The sequence below is a fragment of the Calonectris borealis genome, chromosome 8 (assembly GCF_964195595.1).
Source record: "Calonectris borealis chromosome 8, bCalBor7.hap1.2, whole genome shotgun sequence".
Taxonomy (NCBI): domain Eukaryota; kingdom Metazoa; phylum Chordata; class Aves; order Procellariiformes; family Procellariidae; genus Calonectris; species Calonectris borealis.
In genome coordinates this window covers 25044983-25063918 of record NC_134319.1, presented here as the reverse complement: position 1 = coordinate 25063918, position 18936 = coordinate 25044983, and the positions used below count along the sequence as shown (strand labels likewise).

The 18936-nt window shown below is 38.4% G+C and overlaps 1 protein-coding gene across 1 annotated transcript in view; it reads left to right on the top strand.

Annotated features, from left to right (window-relative positions):
- The window catches only part of NR5A2 (nuclear receptor subfamily 5 group A member 2), an 87762-nt gene extending 71267 nt beyond the window's left edge, over window positions 1–16495 (top strand). Inside the window, exon 7 of the mRNA XM_075156535.1 lies at window positions 13608–16495. Within this exon, the coding sequence (XP_075012636.1) occupies window positions 13608–13855 (248 nt within the window). The 3' untranslated portion in view covers window positions 13856–16495. The remainder of the gene's footprint in view (window positions 1–13607) is intronic.
- The last annotated feature ends 2441 nt before the right edge of the window (window positions 16496–18936 follow it).

Below are 18936 nucleotides of genomic sequence, written 5' to 3'. Positions count from 1 at the left end.
GCTACACATACTATAAAATTCAGAGATCGTTGTGCCCCTCAAAAACGCGGCAGAGAGAAGCAGACACTTAAAAGAGCGTTCAATTACTTACGCGCCTTTGGCTTCCTTTCAGGATGCCGTGGAATTGGAAACAGCCGCGTTAAATGTATTTTCTCTGCATTTGCCTTTCTTGACAAAACAGCTCCAATATTTTGATCTCAAGAATAATCAGCTCTTTTGTGTTTCCTTTTCAACTAACTGCAGATTTTGCAAGTTAAAAATTAATGACAACTTCTCTTCCTCTTTTTTTTTTTAAAAAACAAAAAACTTCTGTGCTCTTTTCTGGAGAAAAAAACAACCAATATTTCTTTTTCCTACAACCTTTAAATATTAGTCTAAATGGCATTCAAACCACTCTTTCTCCCTCCTTCTGCAGTAACACAAAAAACGAATTCCACCACAACAAAACAACCTGGCTCGTGGAAACTGTTATTTTGAAGATGAAACATTGTGTTGTGTCCTTTACCACTATTACGGGCAGTCAGTCTGTTAGAACATATTGGGCGATTATAGGCTAGTCTTTTCAGAGAAAGCCATGGGCTTCAAGTTAGCAGTAACCATCTATCAATTCTTGAGATTATGCTATGATTTACTGTCACAGCATCATGTATTCTCTGATTTTCTGCCTCCTGTGAAACATTGTGCTTTCCTTTTCTATTGATGTATCAACTATAATAGTTACAAGCAGCTACAGAAAAATCAATAGCGAACTTTCATTACTGTGCACATGAAGAGTACCACGCTGTGAGAGCACCTAGCTGTTAAATAGTCACCAGCAGTAAGGTCCACTATAAATGTCTGTTATTTTGGTCTAAATGAAGAATGTCTGAATTTGAAACATCAAATATCTAGGATTTTTGACACCACTGGATTCTATGTCAAGTTTTTCCAGTATGTGATTTTTTTTCCAGGTGTCAGGCTTGATTTGTCTTTTCTGTGCAGGGATTTTTTTAAACCTGAAGCTGACACAGGAAATTAATATAAAAATAAAGTATTGCTGGGCTGTGCTTAACTGTGAGCTCATTAGGTTTGGTTGGACAGAAGTGGGAAGAATTGTGTTAATCTTTGTTGAACTGGTCTATATCTTACTAGTCAAAGTAAGCGGACTTTGATTAAGGTGAACAGACCAATAATCTCTGTGTTAAACACACAGAGAGAATAGAGGTGAAAGAGGTACTACAGTGTTACCGCAACTCAAAAGTGCTCCTAGGACTGTGCACTAGGAAAAGCACTGAGTTGCTTTTCAATGCACAGTTTGGAAAAAATAGTATAATTTTTGGTTTAAATATATTTGTTTGCCTCTGGGAACACATTAACTTCCCATTAGTAAATGTAAACAAAGAATGGCAAGAACAACAGTAAATATGTGAGTGTGTCGCCTTGAACATGTCCAGGGCCTCTGGCATTTCAGGCCATTTCTCCAGCAATCGGGTAGCAGTTCCTGCAGGGCAAGTGGGCAATTCTGCTCCACGAGTTACTTTGGCATTTTGAGACTATGGTGATTTACAGCTATAAATGCACTGTTCACTGCTGAATACCTTACATTTGAAAGCCTGTGCGTTTCCATGAGACTAAAGCACGAGGATGCACGTGTGTACTTACATGAATTGTACCCTGCCCAATGCATATCCCACTGTCTGCAGTGGCCGCAAGGTTACAGGAAAGCACTATTTCTTGGCCTGGACATAACTTTCAGAAAAATTAACCTTTAAAGAAATCCAAATTGCTTTTACAATTTTCATAGTACTAACTCATATGACTTTTACCATAAAATGAAAAACATATCAGAAATTTCATTCCAAATGGCAACACACAGTCCTGCCTGTAAAAAAATACCCACAGGTGGGGAAACACCCCTGCTTTGAAGAGTACAGTGAGAACTAGCTAGAACTGACCTTAATCCGATGAGTGTTGATTTAGGTGGAGGTGGAGCTAGAATTTAAAATCCTTCCAGATCCTAAGCAACGAAGACAAAATCCACAGTCTAATTCCATAAAGTATCGAGGGACTCGGCAGAGCATCGCCAGGACCCTGAGGGCATGTATGTCACTGGTGAGGTGAGCTTGGCCAGGGCAGGAACAGTGCAAACCTCAGTTTGCAGGAGGCTGAGCTCCCTCATGTTCCCGAGCCCCTCTGCAGACCATCACAGCAGACACTGTGCAGTGCCAGAGGCGCTTGCTTCCTTCATCTGGCATCAGGGGACCAAAAAGTACCTCTGCCCTTGTGCAGGGAACATGAGGTTTTTGGCACCGCGTTAGGGGCAGCTCCAGCCAGAGACTAATGGGGATCTGGAGCCCCTTAACGGATGCTCCTCGTGTTAAACCTATAACTGTGTTGTCTAGGGAAACATCTCATCCGTATCTGACCAAACATTCGAGTCTAGCTCAGCAGTGAGCACAAATCTGGAGTTTACCCGACTTATTTTTGCTGTTCCTTACTGAGCAGTAGAAATGTTAAAAATGTGCGGAGGCACTACCTTATCTGAGAGCCTCCATTCCTTTCTGATCAGGACTTCTTGTCAAGAAATCAGAGGTAGCTGAGAAATAAAACTCTCTTTTAAAAGCCTCGTAACTGAAATGCAGGTGTAAGAGTATTTCCTCTATTCCACACTTGAATTCCACTTCTACCCTATCTGCTTAGCTGATGAGCAACCATGTTGCCAGAGGGACTTTCAGGTGGGCTTTTCTTTAGCTTTCATATTTGTATGTTTAAAAGTGTAAGCAATGAGGACAAAGAACAGCGGTATACACATCAAAGTCTTTGGGAAAAGAGTCCAAAGCCTGACACACATCGGGTGCCTCTCCAGTGTTTCCTGCGTGCCAGCACTGACACTTGCAGAGTGCCAGCGGAGTTGCAGATGTCCCCATTTGGGCTTCTGTCACTCTCGTTTGCCAAACCACTTCCACAACTAGGCGCAGACATATGTCACAGTAAAAAATGAAATTTGCAATTCCACTCAGATCAATAGGCAATGTCAGAAACAATATGCTTTGAAATACTGCAGCAGAAAAATACTTACCTTAGTTGTGTTTACTGTCCATGAAAGCAAGACTGAGAGCACAGGAGAACAAAGTGTTTCTTTTTCCCACCACCTAGCAGGAGGCCCGGCAGCCTGGGCCAGGCAGGGGGGCAGGGGGGCGGGACAGGAGCCCTGTCTCAGGGCCACCAGCTCTGCTGTCACTCGATGAGGAGCACCAGTGCACAGTGCGTTGCATTTAAGCAAATTCATGGGCTGTTGCAGTCAGGTGTGGTAATGATCTGATGACTGATACACGGGTGTATATGATGGGACCAAACTTATTGGCGCTTTTCATCTAAGCCAGCAAATTTTTTGTCAATGCTAATTTGACAGGGAACTGAAACAGCGTCTGAGCGACAACAGCTTCAATGTACCATCAATGGTCTCGTGAGCTGTCTGCAGTTACATTTACACAGTAAATAATTGTAACTGCCCAAAGTAGAGTCTACCTCTTCTAAATAATAATAGTAAAATTCAAATGTTTGGCTAATAGGATTCGCATATTTGTTTCTACTGTAGTTCTACTGCAGTGCTTTCAGCACTGAGCATTTAAATGAATGTTTTATATTATTTCAACACAATTATATAAGAAAATAGTTCTTTTACTGATTTCCACTTCCCATATCTTACACAAGCATAGGTGATTATCTTTTTCATGTTCTTTCTAAACTAGAATCAGCTTCCACTGATACAACTTAGTTCAGTGAAAAAACCCTGTTACTGCAAATATTGGCACATAAAACTAGTAAAATCATGTCTTTAAAAGTCTAAAAAAAGAGGGAAAACAGGTTTTTGAAATCAGTATGTCTGAAAGATGATTGGTTGATTGTCTCACACTAAGTCTTGTCTCAAAATAGTGCAAAAGACTTAAAACTGACTTATTTGTCAATTATGTTGACAGAAAGTCGTATTAGAGTATTGTACCTCTTAGATCAGCATATCACTAAAAGACCTTTGCTTAACTGTATTTCCTTCTTTTAAAAAGAATATATTTTAATAATTTTTGCTCCTGTGGGACTTTGGATCTAAACAAAAGGATAAAGCCAAACAGAATTCACCAAGTAATAAAAAAGTGGTATGAAGTTCTACCCTTATCTGGAAACCACTATAATGATATAACAGGCTAGTCTAATGTTTTTAACCAAGTTCAAAAAAGTTTGAAATATAATAATTAAATGCAAATACAGTCCTGATCCCAAAGACCAGAAGAATGCCTTTAAGCTAGTATTTATAACAAGAGCTATGCAACTGAGCTCTCTTGTAAATTTTATCATACCTGAGGCAGTTTTCCTCAGTCGATTAGCTGGAAAGCTGAATATATCCTGAGGCAAATCAGACATCTAGTACAGGCTAAATTCAACTACTGGAGCTTAAATTTGGCTTAATATATCCCCACTTGGATCTGCCTGTTTAATTCTCTTTCATATGATAACGTTGGTTTATTCATAGTCTGGACTTGCCACCTGAACAAACTGTACCTCATACCTTATTCTAATGGAATAAGAAAACTTTGCAAAAACCATAAAAGTTCCTGACTGAAAATCAAATGCAAATTTGGGATTAAAAACTGTTTTGTAAAGTAACTACAAGATTAGTACAGAGAGGTTTTTCCCCTAAGGAGTACTGCTTTTTATGATCATGTATTTTTTATACTCTGCAGAGACAGATGGGCTTTATAAAAGGATACAGCCTGCTACTCAAAAGGGTTTCAGTGGCAGCTGCACTTATGTGTTTTAATCTCAGTAGAAATTTATATTCGATATTTTTCCAGAAAATATTTATATTTCTTCTTTTAGGACTGTATCACCCTGTAGTGTAGTTCCAGTGGTGGCAGTAGAAATACCTCTGAGATTAATCTGGTCCATTATTCCTATTCTAAACAGCACTTGAGTAGTAGGAGAGGGATAGAAAGGGAAAGGATAGATAATGTGCAAGCTTCTCATGAGTGCAATAAATCCAATCATTCAGAAAAGTTGCAAATGTCTAAGCAAAAGCAGAGCAAATATTTTCTAGATAAAAGCAAATCTTTCTAAAATTTTCATTCATTTTTTTCTAAACATTTAGCTGCTTCTCAGCTAAATAATAGATTTCTTGCTCCTCTCTACATTATACTGTACTGTCTATTATTGCAAGTTGCATATAACATCCTTTCTGCCTCAGTTCATAACTTCAAGGATTTTGTATGATGTCCCTATCACCATTCCCAAGAACTTCATAAATATTTATGACATCTTAAACTATTCACACCCTACAAATTGTAGACATTGACAGCCAGTTCCCTTAAAACACCAACAATCCTGTATTGTTCATGTGCTATTGAAAATTAAAATGATGTTTCAGAAATTAACTGGGAAAACTATTTGGTTCAATAAATTTACTATTTATTCCAATTTTTTTAACTCTTATCTGAAGCCTAGTTTCTGTTTTATCAAATATGACACTTTTTTTCTGGTAACTGTTAAGTGTGATATAAAGTAGTGCTATGGCTGTAGATTTGCCTGCATTTAAGCATATATATATATATATCTATTTTGAAGCCTGCTGATAGCATGATAATAACATACTAGTTTTCTTATCCATTCTTATTCCAACTGAATATTCGGAAGACAAAAATTTCTAGCCCAGACATATAATATGAACCTGGGATTAGGTGAGGAGTTAGAAAAAATGAGTTTTGACTCACGTTCTTTCGCAGTTTATCTGTGAGACCTTCGCTAAATCACTTCTGCCCCAGTTTATCAACGTGTGCCAGCATACAAATATGACCATGGCTCCACAGGATAGTGGTTACACAATTTTTTCCTGGGAAAGAGAGACTTAGATTGAGACATATTTTCTAGGATTGATCTGTCATTTACCTTAAGTGGTCACTAGGTCAAATATACAAACAAACCTGGAAGCAGGAACCAGAAAGCCGCATCAGCCCAGACAGGTTCCCTCACCACCAGCCTGCAAAGGCAGGCTATAAATTGGGGCTTAAATCACGTAGGGTTATTTTTTTCCGTGCAGCAGCAGAGCTTCAACCCAAAGACTGAAGCAGGCCTTCACTGAGAACAGTGAAGCAATAGCTATAGCTAAGCTAAGGCCACCCTCTAGTATGGTGGGAGACTCCAGTTCTCAGGGAAATTTTCTTGAAGACACAACAGAGCAAGTGCTGTTCAAATTCCTGTTCCTCTGTCGTGTCTTCAAAGAAAGCAGCAGCTACTCTCTTGCGTGGAACCTAATCCTATCAGTGAACGCTAAGCATGGATTAAAATACCTACAGAATAAGCCTTCAGGCAACACTCGGCTGCCCTCACTCCCAGATGAGCAAGAGACAAGCAACATGTTGCATCACTCAAAGCAGGAGCAAGCCTGGGACATCAGTAGGGGCATAATTCCAGGCATGGAGGAAGCTGTAGAAACAAAGTGAGGTGGTACTGGAGTTTAGGCGTGGCTAAGATGAAGCGCCAGCAGTGGAGCCGCTGCTTGGGACTTGGTGCCTGTGGTCTGTCCTGGCATCTTCTGGGCTGGGCCATAGTTTCATCAACCAGCTATCCCAACTGGCTGTCCACACCCCTGGCTGCGTGGCTGTACCTGGCCATGCTTTTCCCTCATGAGTCTCATTGAGAAACACTGAACTTTCTTTAAGGGTGTAGCTAGCTGTGGACTTTGGGCCAGGACTCATGAGCAGCTCTTCCTCCAAAGAGGCCTGGCAGGATCTTGTTTTATTGTGTTTCAATGATCACCATATCACGTATGCCTCATTTGCAAGCAATAAGGATGTTGGTTCCTGGGGTGCCAGGACAAGAAGCGGGTGGAGATTTTGTTTGTTTGTTTAACTTTCAAGTCAGTAAATTCAGCCTGAGCTGTTGAAAGTCAAGCTGTTTTATTTTCCTGAATGACGACTCAGTAATTACACCAGTCAACGATTCAAGAGATCAGATTAGGCTTTGCCCTTTGTCTTTACTGGGACTGCAAGAAAAGAAACAACTGAAATTTAGTAAAATAATTTCACAGTTGCACAAGGAGAGGAATCCAGCTTATTTCCCCATATCTCCCTTTCCATTGCAGAGCTAACAGTAGCAAAAGCAATTATAAAATTCTTCACAAAAGTCAATAAGCACAGTTCTTAATAGACATTAGGAGATTATATTCTCAGTAAGAATCTGTCATTTTACAATCTTTTTGGAACAGAAAAATATGCTTCAATACTTTAAATAATACTAGAAAGAAGCCTACCAATATAAAACAACACCAAAATATGTTTTAGTTGAGTCTGAGTTGTTCTGAAACAAACCAAAGGTCCATGAAGATTGAATACTGAGGGGTGAAGTAGGATTCAGACTCAGAATTACAGCTTGTTCTTTCATAAGCATCTTATTCTTGCTTTAAAAATATATATCATTTTGCCCAGTACTTAGGTGTGAACAAAATACATTGCTATAGAAGAATTTAATCAAGATTTTCAAAACAATGTGCCCATTATCTGATGTTATGTTCAACTGAAAATGAAAATTACTTTATGACCCTAATAAACAGTCAGAGATCGATCATTGCACTGTTACAGATAGCTTAAACACTGCCAGAAAAGAATCCTTCTAAAGACAGCAAAAGTTTTCTACGCATTTCAATTTGGATTTGGGAGTCTAAAGAAAATAAAAGCGGTTTCTGTTGTTATAATGTAAAGGTTTTTCAAGGTTTGGAAAGTGCTAAATGTAGTGCCTTACCACTGATTAACAAACACATCTATCAAAAATTGTTTCCCATGACTTCTAAGTAAATAATATTCAGCACAACCCTGTTGTATAAAACTGAGGGGAATTTTGCAGTAAGGAGCTTATCTTTATCATAAATCTTCCTTCATTATAGCATTTTGTCTGTCAAGAAGGCTTAGCTATAGAATGGCATACATCTGCCTTTGTGACAGATGTGCTATATGGAACCGCCTTTGTTGCCATTAGTTTCAATGAAGGAGAATTGTGGGTAATTTCCAGAGATTGGCACTTTATCAACCATTACTACTCTTGCCCTCAAAAAATTTTTTATCACATGTCAAAATCTACCTGTGTTTTAAGTCCCATAACCCAGAGGATTTGCAAGGCTAGCAGAAAGTGGGCAAAGAAACTAGGAAAAAGCTGTGTTTAAATAAAGGAAGGTTTGGTAACGTCACCTCCATCCTGGGTAGTCTTCCTCCTTTGAATTATTCTGCTGGAAAAACCTTCATCAGAATTAACATATTCCATCTTCAAAGTCAAACGGCAATTGGCCTCACACCAAAGCCCCTGATGGGAACCCCGACTTTGGGCTGAGGAGGCACATTGTAGCTTTCCCTGATAAAACAGCGTGTTTCTAAGCGGAGGCAATGCTGCTCATTAGGCCACGCAGTCTAGCTGGAAAGAACAGACAAAACTTTCGGACGATGAGCCTGAAGGCCATCCTAGCCAAAAATACTCACTAGAGTTTGCAACATATCATATTTTACCTACATGTTTAACAGTCGTTCCAAAGAGCTACTAAGCTTTGGGACAGGGTGGGTTTTAATAAAGTCCTTAAATGATGGGGCTTGTCAGCCCATTCAGGGTGAGGAAGCTCAACCCTGGGCAGGTATCGAGTCCTATTGCCTGAAATGTCTGTTTCCAGCCTTATAAAAGTGAGAAATTTCTCCCCATGGAGAAACACAACCTTATTTCATCCTTGCAACACCAGGACTTGCAATGGTGCAAAATGCAGAGAGGCAGCCGAGCTGTGTGTGCATGCATCTCTTCATCGCTTCATGTAGAAAGAGTATCTGATAAAAGACACAAGCAGTAAAATTTAACCGTCTTTCTTTGGGAAATATTTACGCTGCTCCTAAGGAGTTACTATTTTTCAAATTTAGATCTCTCATTCTGTTTCATTTTTCTTTTCAAAATTCCCAGACCAAGGGAAGCTCTCTACAGATTAGCAGACCACCAAATCTTCAGTATTTCATGTTTGGAATATGAGAGGGAGAAAATCTCTCTGAAACCTAAATATTTTCCCCCTCTAAAGACCAGACCCATTTTTGGGGAAAATATGCAAAAGTGTTCTCCTCGGGCTGAATGTTGTATGCAGTTTCAGCTTAATGCACAGCTTTATAGCAGATGTAGAAAATAATCAAAATGGGGGGATTTCTGGGAATACTGGCAGATCTTTACTGTGACTGCAGAGCAGATCCTGACACACTATAAAAATGTTTTTGTCTTAATCGTCAAAAGTAAGCTATAGACAACAAAAATTCTTTGTTTGACAGAAAAGCAATTGCTATTTCTTGTAAAACATATAATATATTCCAGAAGACCTAAGGGTTTACTTTCCAATAAGGATAGAAAAAGATGTGCGCCCCACTGTGAGCTCACAGTAAGGCTGTTTCATGTAAAAAGTTGGTAATTAGTCCCTGAGTGAATAAAGTAGAAGAGATAAGAGACTGATACTTACTGTAGCAACACAAAACACTTCTTCTAGCTGCTAGGATTTAAAGGGTGTGTGGGTGGGAGGGGGGGACCTATTCCTACTCATTTAATTTACAAGCGTCTAAGCCTTGGAAAATGATTTCTTGCATTAAGCTTAAACATGTGTACTTTAAATTGTTACTAACCGATGTAAAGATTGATAAGAGACATTCCAATTCTGAAAAGCAGACAGGAATGAAGAATTATATGAAAGCGTAAAAGGCTGTTGTGCTGTACATATCAGTAGCAGATTTCACGCTCATTGTACACCACTGCCTTCAGCAGACTTACACCTGCATTGCTTGACGTTTCACCAGGTTAACTCATTAGCATTCAAAGGATCTTTATCAAAAAGGAAATAGTTGGAAAACTAAATCACGTACCTTTAGCCAGAGTTATATAATAAATACTAAGAACAAAAACAAACCCAAAGCACAGGAAAACCATCTACTTACAAACCAAAGTTATTATTTAATAACATTTGTATCACTATCAGCTAAATACTAAGTACCAGAAGTGAAAAGTGTATAGCATTTCTTGTTCTACCTGCAGATCTTGTTGCTACTGGAGATAACTTAATATTCACATCTTTTCCTTTGTTGTTATTCACCTTCATTAGAGTTAGAGTTTGTGATTCTCTCTCAAAAATAACTACGTAATTTGTATTGCAACTATGTGTTCAGCAAACCTCTTTTTTAACAATATACTAAATATCATACGAGAGCTTGAGACGTGAAAATGGAGCTTTACACAGTGCTCTCAGCACATATCCTTTGATTTCTCTCTCTCTTCAATTTGTCGCATTTGCTTTCCTGCAGCATTTAATGTTAACATACGTGAGATGAGAGCACTTATCAAGTCATATCCAAAAATCTTGGTTACTTCATGAAGACTCACTCCTAAATACATAACTGGTCATCAGGTTGCCTCTACATTCCCACTATTATGATTGCAGTCCTGGAGAGATCTACACACAGGTGAATTGTGTAGTGATGTCCTAAACTCTAATCACTTGGACTACGGGTATCTGATTCAGTATAGAAACAGTCAGGAAACTTCTACATGTTTTCACTGGTTAACTAATAACGTCTTGTTTACAAGCACTGAACCTCACCACAAATATCAAGAATTTGTGCAGAGGAAATACGTTAACAATATTTCCTCAAGCTGGATGTGGTATAGAAGCCCCAGAACTACTTTTTGTTTACTGTTAGTGTTAATTGGCCTTGTTTTTACATCTGAATTCAGTGCTTATGTTGCCACATATGAGTATTTAAAGAACTGTCCACTAAGATGAGGGAAAAAGACAACACAGACCTTCTTTCCCGTAGTTCTGCAACTTCCATGCAATTCAGCCAGGCCACGTAGCTGACGAGCATATAGGAACACCTATACAATGCATAGGTACACCTACTGCCAGAAGCCACTGATCCTGTATATGGGGGTAATAGATAAAATATTATGCCTCCTTTTGACTTGGAGTATGATATCAATACAGCTGAAAACAGAATGCATCTCTATAAAACATATGTTGAATTCACCACTTTTGCAGGAAAACACAGAAAATTTGCAATTCTCAGATTTTGTTTCTTCTTGATCTTTGTAAAAATTGATTTTGTGATGTTGCCAATAAATATATATTCCATGCAGTAACATTTAGACAGAAAGCAAAAATGAGAATGAACCTGGTTTTCCAAGAAGTCAGCACAATTTAATCTCACAGTATGATTCAAAACAGGCAGACAGCAACAGAAAGATGCCCTTTGAATTTAAAGGGGGCTGAATCAGCTAAGAGTTTCTAAAACTTCCTGATGTTTAAAGTTATTTTTAAGAGGGAAAAAAAAAGTTCAAAATACTGATTCTGAAATCATTATACATTTTATCTTGCTGTTTAACACAGTTTAATCTCCAGCATAGTCCCTGTTTTCTGTGGGAATTTCTTATGTTCTAACAATTCATTCATGATGGCATTTTGCATCTGCAAGCAACCTATTTAAAATAATTGTGATAGTTGATACTGTTCCTTTCTTAATTTTATAAAAATATGCTTAGAATACCCAATTTTTAAACCAGGTTACACTCACCGCAAAATACCTTGGGAGTTTTATGTAGATACGTAAAACAATAAACAGCTATATTTTGTGTGAGAAAATGTCCAGTGTAATACATGAAAACATGATTATCCAAAGATCTCCAGAGACACTGGAAAAAAGACTTTGGATAAATGAGTTTGAATAGCTAAGGGACCGGGCATAGCAGCTTTGAAGTTTCCAGCTCTCCTCACTCAGGATAATGCAAAGTTCAGACAATTCCCGTTGGCCAGCCGTCATAATTTAAGTATTGCTAGTGAGTTCCTTAAGCCAGGTAACAAAATTCGGACGGAGGTCGTGTCCCCAGTTCCCAAACAAGCAGCACAAATCTGGGAGCCACTTGCTTCATTTCCACAGTGAAACCGGGACAGGAAAGAGGCAGGCAGTAAGGACCGCAGCAGGAAACACTCGCCCCAGCTCATGCAAGGGTGAACTCAGTGAGCCGGCAGCCAGCACGCTCCAGAGAGGCTCCTGCTCACAGCCTGTCACTCAGGCCCTGGAGGCTGTGCGTGCTACCCTGGGCTGCCATTGGGATACTTGGCATGCTTTCTATCCTCTTGTCCTGAAGAAAATGTTTGCCTCCTCGAAACATTCCCCCCGTGTTCCAGCACACAGTTATGTGCAGGAACCAATATTTGCTCTATTTAAAGCACTTCTAGGAAAAGGTGCAGTGAGACCCAATTTACACAGCCTCTCAGGCTGCTGATGGATTGGGGGACCAATGCATGTTCCTGTTTTGCAAAGGAAAACACTCATTTCGCCTCCAATCAAAGGCTGGCATTTACAATGAACCAAATTCTGCCAAATTCCCCATCTCCTGTGCTCCAAGAACAACCATAGAAGAGCAGATTTGTCTTTATTCAAAGTGAATTACCAGCATAGTTACGCTCAGTATCACCGTGCTTTAGCATTACAAGAAACTGTTACAGTAATCTACTGATGGTATAAATGATCAAACACCAACCAAAACAAGTTCTCCCAGCAAGAGCACTTTGATCACTTCACTCTTTCTGCATTATAGCAGCACTCTAATTTGCAAGCTTTAGAATAAATTCTGCATTCTCCAGACATGTCGAAAGACAATGTCATCAGAGTAATTTTTACACAGGAGAGCAAATAATGAGGAGTTAATACATAGGCAGTTATCTCTGACCAGCATTTCCAGAACTTGAACTTCTTGTATAGGAACAGAAGATAATCAAACAGAGGCAGAGTGAACAAACTGTACCTGCCTTACTGATGTAAATGCCCCTGTTGTCCAATTAAAAAAACAAAACAAAACAAAAAAAAAAACAGTGTTGGATTTCAGAAACCATATTTAGGTTAAAGGGCACCAAGGCACCATTCTTATCTGGTATTCCACCCAAAGGACAATGATTTCATTTTATAAAGATCATTAGTCGGTGAAATATATATTTTAGAGAGTTTCTAGTAGGGAAGATTATTTTGGCAGTCACTGGAGTGTACCAGATGGTTCATTAACATAGGCTAGACAAGTCAAAGGCTTTCAGAATCATTTAGAAAATGTCAAACAGAAACAAGAACCCTGTCACTTTTTATTAGAATTAACTACATCATACCCTGGACACAGATTTCACCTTGGGTCAGAAAAATTAATACAGAATTATATGAATTGTGTAACATACTAGGTTAAAGATAGGGCTTCCTCTTGGGACTCATTTGCTAGCAATATATTATGGTCTTCTACTTTAGGAATCCTCAACCTTTCTTTTTGTAAGCTATGAAAGAGCTGACCTTGCTCAGACTCCATTGGTGTCTAATTGATTTGAGGTATATGCAGAATTTCAACAAGACACTCCGCTAAAGCTCTTTTGTGATCATTTTCCCAGGAAAGCTGGCAAAAGGGTTCACTGAATATTCAGCAGCTTGTAAAGTATGCTTTTGTCAGGAGGAAAAAAAATACATCCATTTAGTGAAACACTGCCATCGTAAACAGGAATTAAAATGCAACTGAATTGTTGTTACTTTTTTTTTATTATGATTCAGATGTCAAAAATCTTGAGAACTTCCAGCTTGTGGAAGGTGTTCAGGAACAAGTGAATGCTGCTCTGCTGGACTACACAATGTGTAATTACCCACAGCAAACAGACAAATTTGGGCAGCTTCTCCTGCGACTACCAGAAATCCGGGCCATCAGTATGCAGGCCGAAGAATACCTCTACTACAAACACCTGAACGGGGATGTGCCGTGTAATAACCTTCTCATTGAAATGCTGCATGCAAAGAGAGCATAAATTATACCCATTAGAGCTTCTGCTTTCAAGGAAAAAAAAAATGTATCCTGAACTGCTCCAAGCAAGACTAATTAAAACGTGGTTTTAAGACTTTGCAAAATGGTATAATAATCAAATACTAATAGTAAATAAGTGATGTATCAGGGTATTTGTATTGCAAACTGTGAATCATATGCTACACTTCCCCAAAGGAATCTATATAGGACTTTATACTGGAGAGAAGTGAACTTACCAAGTGGATACTATCACCAATGTCAACGTGAAAAAGGACAGAATGATTCTTGTATATTTAACTCTGCTGATTGCCAATATGAAGAAACTTAGGAGAACTAAAACTGATCCGTATTATCGAGCTAAGATAGTGGGGAATTTGAGTGCACTAAATTCCTTCACTGTATAGCAGGACTTCTAAAACAGTTATAATAGGTGCAAAACTGCATCTATAGCATCTTCTGTCATCCTTCCAAGGACCCAACACTTACTTCTTCTGTGGTAAATGATGTGGCATCCATTCAACAATCTGTAAGAGAGAGCTGGCGTAGGCCACGTGCTATGTAGTATCGCCACCAAATCCGAAGAGGCTGGTTTTGACTGTCGGTCTCTCGGGCCTGCAAATAGCTAACATGAAGACTCTGTTATCCAGTTAGCTTGGCATTCTTACTATGTTCTGAAGTTTGTTTTGTCACGTGTTCATGTTGTTCTATCAGGCAGTATCCCTCTTCTACTACTGTTGTTAGCTATTAAATAGCTAAGATAAATATTCCAAAACAAATTAGCCAATTCAACTATATACTTAACTGGTGCAGTGGCTAAAATATGGCTCTGCTATATATTCATGGCCATTTCCAAATAAAGGAAATGGAGATATTTTAGCCATCACAAACAATAGCTTCTTTCACACACACACACAAAATATTTTCTAGGACATCAAATATTGATGTTAAAGAACTAAAACTAAAATTTAAAAAATGCATTTAGTGATGCAAGAATAGACAAATGAATTGTATGACCTGATGATGCCATGGGGCTTATTAAGAAATTATCTTTAAAATTGCCAGTAATTAAGAAACTAAATTTCAAGTCAAACATCTAATATCTAAAGAAACTTTTTATTTTTAAAGTTAGGTAATACACATCATCCACGCAAAGAAAGAAGAGTGATACTGCTATGTCTATGTAGGCCAAAGTCTGCTGCAGAACAAATATTAGAGAAGAACAAACAATTCTCTCTCTGTCCAAATGAAGATATCAGTATTAACATGTAGTGCCACAGTTATGAGTCTTGCCTTATTTCATTATCCTTAAAGGTAACTGTGCAGGTGTGGATCAACATACATTTAAAATAAAGTATTAATCTCTAACATTAACAAAAACATAGTGTTTACATTATTAGGTCCTGTGGGGAAAAAACTGTGATAAAATTGCAGAGCAGTGATTTCCTTATTATTTCTTTTAAATTGGTAATTATTTTACCAGTACTTAATTACTGTATGTCGTGAGACACTAAAATCAATAGGGGTATTTCATTTTTACTTTAATTTTTGAGATTATCGGCTGCACAATCACTTGTAGAAACTGTATAAAATCCTAATCCTTTAATTTTTTTCATTAAGAGTGCTGGCTTTTGAATAGTTTATTTATATTGTATATGATAGTTTCCACTGTAGACAATTATGATACTAATTTATTGTTCTTTGGTTTCATCTTTATATAAGATATAGCCAGAATGAAGAAGCCAAATATATGTGTTTACTGTAGCATGTCTTCAAGTTAGTGGAACATAGTTCAGGGACACACAAGGGTCTTTACAAACGAAAATCATTCACTTGATTAAATGTCTGTAAATCTTCATAATCCTAAATGTAGTTTATTTAAATCTATTGTAAATTATATGAGTTACAGCTTTTTCTGCTTCATGTGAGCTTGAAAAGGTGCATTTCTCTTATTTTTTTCCAACCATTCATACATTGTATACCAAAGACATCAGTTATTACATCTCCATTAGTACAAAGCACACTATTTTAATCACCTGTACTAATCAGCTCTAATATTCTGTCCATGCATAGGGCACAAACACAGCAAAGCTGTGACTCCTAGATGCCTGTCTTATATCACAGAACACACGTACTGTCGTACGGACCAAAAGCGAACCAAGCACAGCTCCCTTAGTCATCCCACATAGCAGACATGCAAGCATTATTTAAATAACAGCGTACTCCCTCAAACAAACTAAATTAACAGAAAGTAAGATGCGGGTGGCAGTTGACAGTGCCTGTGAAATACATATACCCACATGTACAAGATAAGTATGGTCATTCCTTCCTTCTTAAAAGAAAAACAAAGCATATTTAAAGTGTTTACATTCTGTATTTTCTTTTTTTTCCTGTTGAAATGCTACAGTGAATCTCACTGAATATTAAAGAAAAAAGCTTAAAAACATGTTGCTAACCGTATTCACAGCACCATTATCTATATATAGGACAAAAGAATTAAAATAAAGTTGTAGAAGAAAAGAAGAATTTTTCATACAGTTTAACAGAAACAATTTCAGATAAACTAACATATATTTGCCCACATCTGTGGTTCTGAGAATCCCACCAGATTGCCCAAAGTACGCGAACTAAAAAAAAAAAAAAATAATCGCCAAAAAAACCCCCTCATGTTAATTGTTAACTACTTTGTAGCCAGACATTTACTTCTGACTGCCTTATTGATTACAGGACATATTAGTAAGAGCAGACTAAAATTCAAAGGGTTTGGCTTTGGCTGGTTTATTATAGTTGTTCTGTGTTTGTAAACAGACAATCTGTAAAGTCTGACTATTTGTATTACAGATGTTCTGCAGCTGCCTTGGATTTAAATCCATGCAACTCTTAGAATGTGCAGTGAGTTACTTGTTGAAGTTGAAGTTCTCTTACTGTATCGGTGAAATACATATTGTCATGTCAGTTCTTGCCAAGAGTTTCTCATCGCTAATGGAATTTTTTTTTTTTCAGTATTTCAATAAATATTGATATGCCTGTGCTGATTACTTTATAATTGTCTTTATAATAACATCATTCCATTGAAATGAAGCACCAGTCAAAAATCAGTTACTCAGAAGAGGAGAGTAAAATGCGGAAGAAATAAGAGCGCCACAGAGAATTTGCTGTAGAGCGGAAGACACAAATGCGGAGAGCGGCACCTTCAAAAGTTCAGACACTGATGGTGAAATTGCCCAGGCTGAAGCAAAATAAATACAACTAAACAGATCAGAAAAGCTGAATCTCTAATCCAAAAGGAATTTACCAGTTAATACTTACAAATTAATACATTTCATCTCATACTGCACACTTAATTTTCACTTTACATGTTACCCATAAAGAGTTAAGCAGCCAAAGCATCAGAGGGGGAGAAAGACAGAACAAAAGAAAATCAGGTAACAGGATCCAGCGAAGCTCAGGATAACCTCTCAGCAATGTAAATACGCGGCAGGGCCAGAGGCAAACCCACAGCTTCCAACACAACTGCCAGCGGAGGCTGCCAAGGAGGCAGATGTTACTGCTACTAGAGAAAAATATTTTCCTAAAGTCACCCTCTGGCTCATCTGATTGCAGTTTCAAGAGCAGGAGGTGAAGTGGTCCAAGAGAGCATGTCAGCAGTACCCTACTGTTTTGAGACCACGTCCACCGCTTTCCCTGAACTGTCTGGTAGTTGAAAAGGGGCTGTTCTCCGAGGTGCCAAATGTAACGTTTCAAGGGGCAAAAACAGGGCTACAATTAGTTATTTACAAATCCTGGGCTTGTACGAAACAAAGCCGGTTCCATGTTGCAATGAAAACAGAGTAAACCAAATAGGATTAGGTGGCTTACAAGTGAGGAAGGATTATTTTAACTTTCAGGAATCATAACTGAAAACCATGATTTTGCGTAAGATGCAGGGGAGATTTCGGGGTTGACATATTTTAGATAGTTTTCCTTGTGAGGTATATATTTTTGGGTGATATATTTAGTATATACACTATGCATTTAAACTATGAGGGGATTTATTTTTAACTTGAATTTGACACTGGTTCTGGAACAATCTGCTGTATGTTTTTATTGGAAACGTGGAAAGAGTGAGTTCAATGTAACACAGGTCAAGTCAGTACAATACTTAGTGATCTTGACAATTTCCTGGAATACTGAACAACACTTTTTTTTAACCCCTAATCTGAAGCCCATAGTCTAGATACATCACAAAAGTTCTAACAAAGTTTCTACCTTCTCCAATATACTTGCTGTTGTTTTCCAGGGAAATTCTATATAAGTGCATCTGCTGCACTCTGGAATTTGGAATGGCAGGCAAAGAGCATTACATTAATGGCAAGCCAAGAAAATTGCAGATAAATTTTTAGCCGCATCAGATCCTAGAGCTATATAACCCTGTGATGCTGGCACAAGCCCAAATACTTCTGTGCCAGTCCAGCAATTTCAGTTGCATGGAAGACCGTAGAGAAAAGATTCATTTTCTAAGGGCAGTTTGCCAAAAATATGAAAAACCTTTGCTAAACGATAAAGGCAGAAGAGGGCCTGACCGTCAGATGGAGCACAGACATGCCTATCCTGATGTCAGTGGACCTAAGCTGGAGAGAGCGACACTAGAAGCTACTTGATATAGTCTGGTCCAGCACACATCAGTGGGGCAAGACAAAGTTTCCCTTCAGCAAAGATACTTTCTAAACCCCTTATTTTTGCTCCTCTGCAGAACAAAACCCTCTCCAATTTATCGACAGTCTTGAAGTCTGGCATGCGAGCTTGGACTTGCAATACTAGGTGAGTTTGCACCATTGCCCCGAGAAGGTCCTGACCCTTATTTCCTATTCATTTCCTTCAGTCCCAGATTAACTAGCAGGCTTATGGCAGTTTCTGCTATGTATGTCCTGTGCACCCAAGTGGATAATTCAAATGCGAGGTAAAGCAAGATGCTGGTGCAGACTCCTGATGCTGTCTGGATTAATGGCGGCTTAGCTGTAGTGTCCTGCTCAGACCACTGGTGCCCCATCTCAGTAAGGACTACAGGTTTTAACATTAGTTAGTAATAAAACACAGGGCGAAACAAAC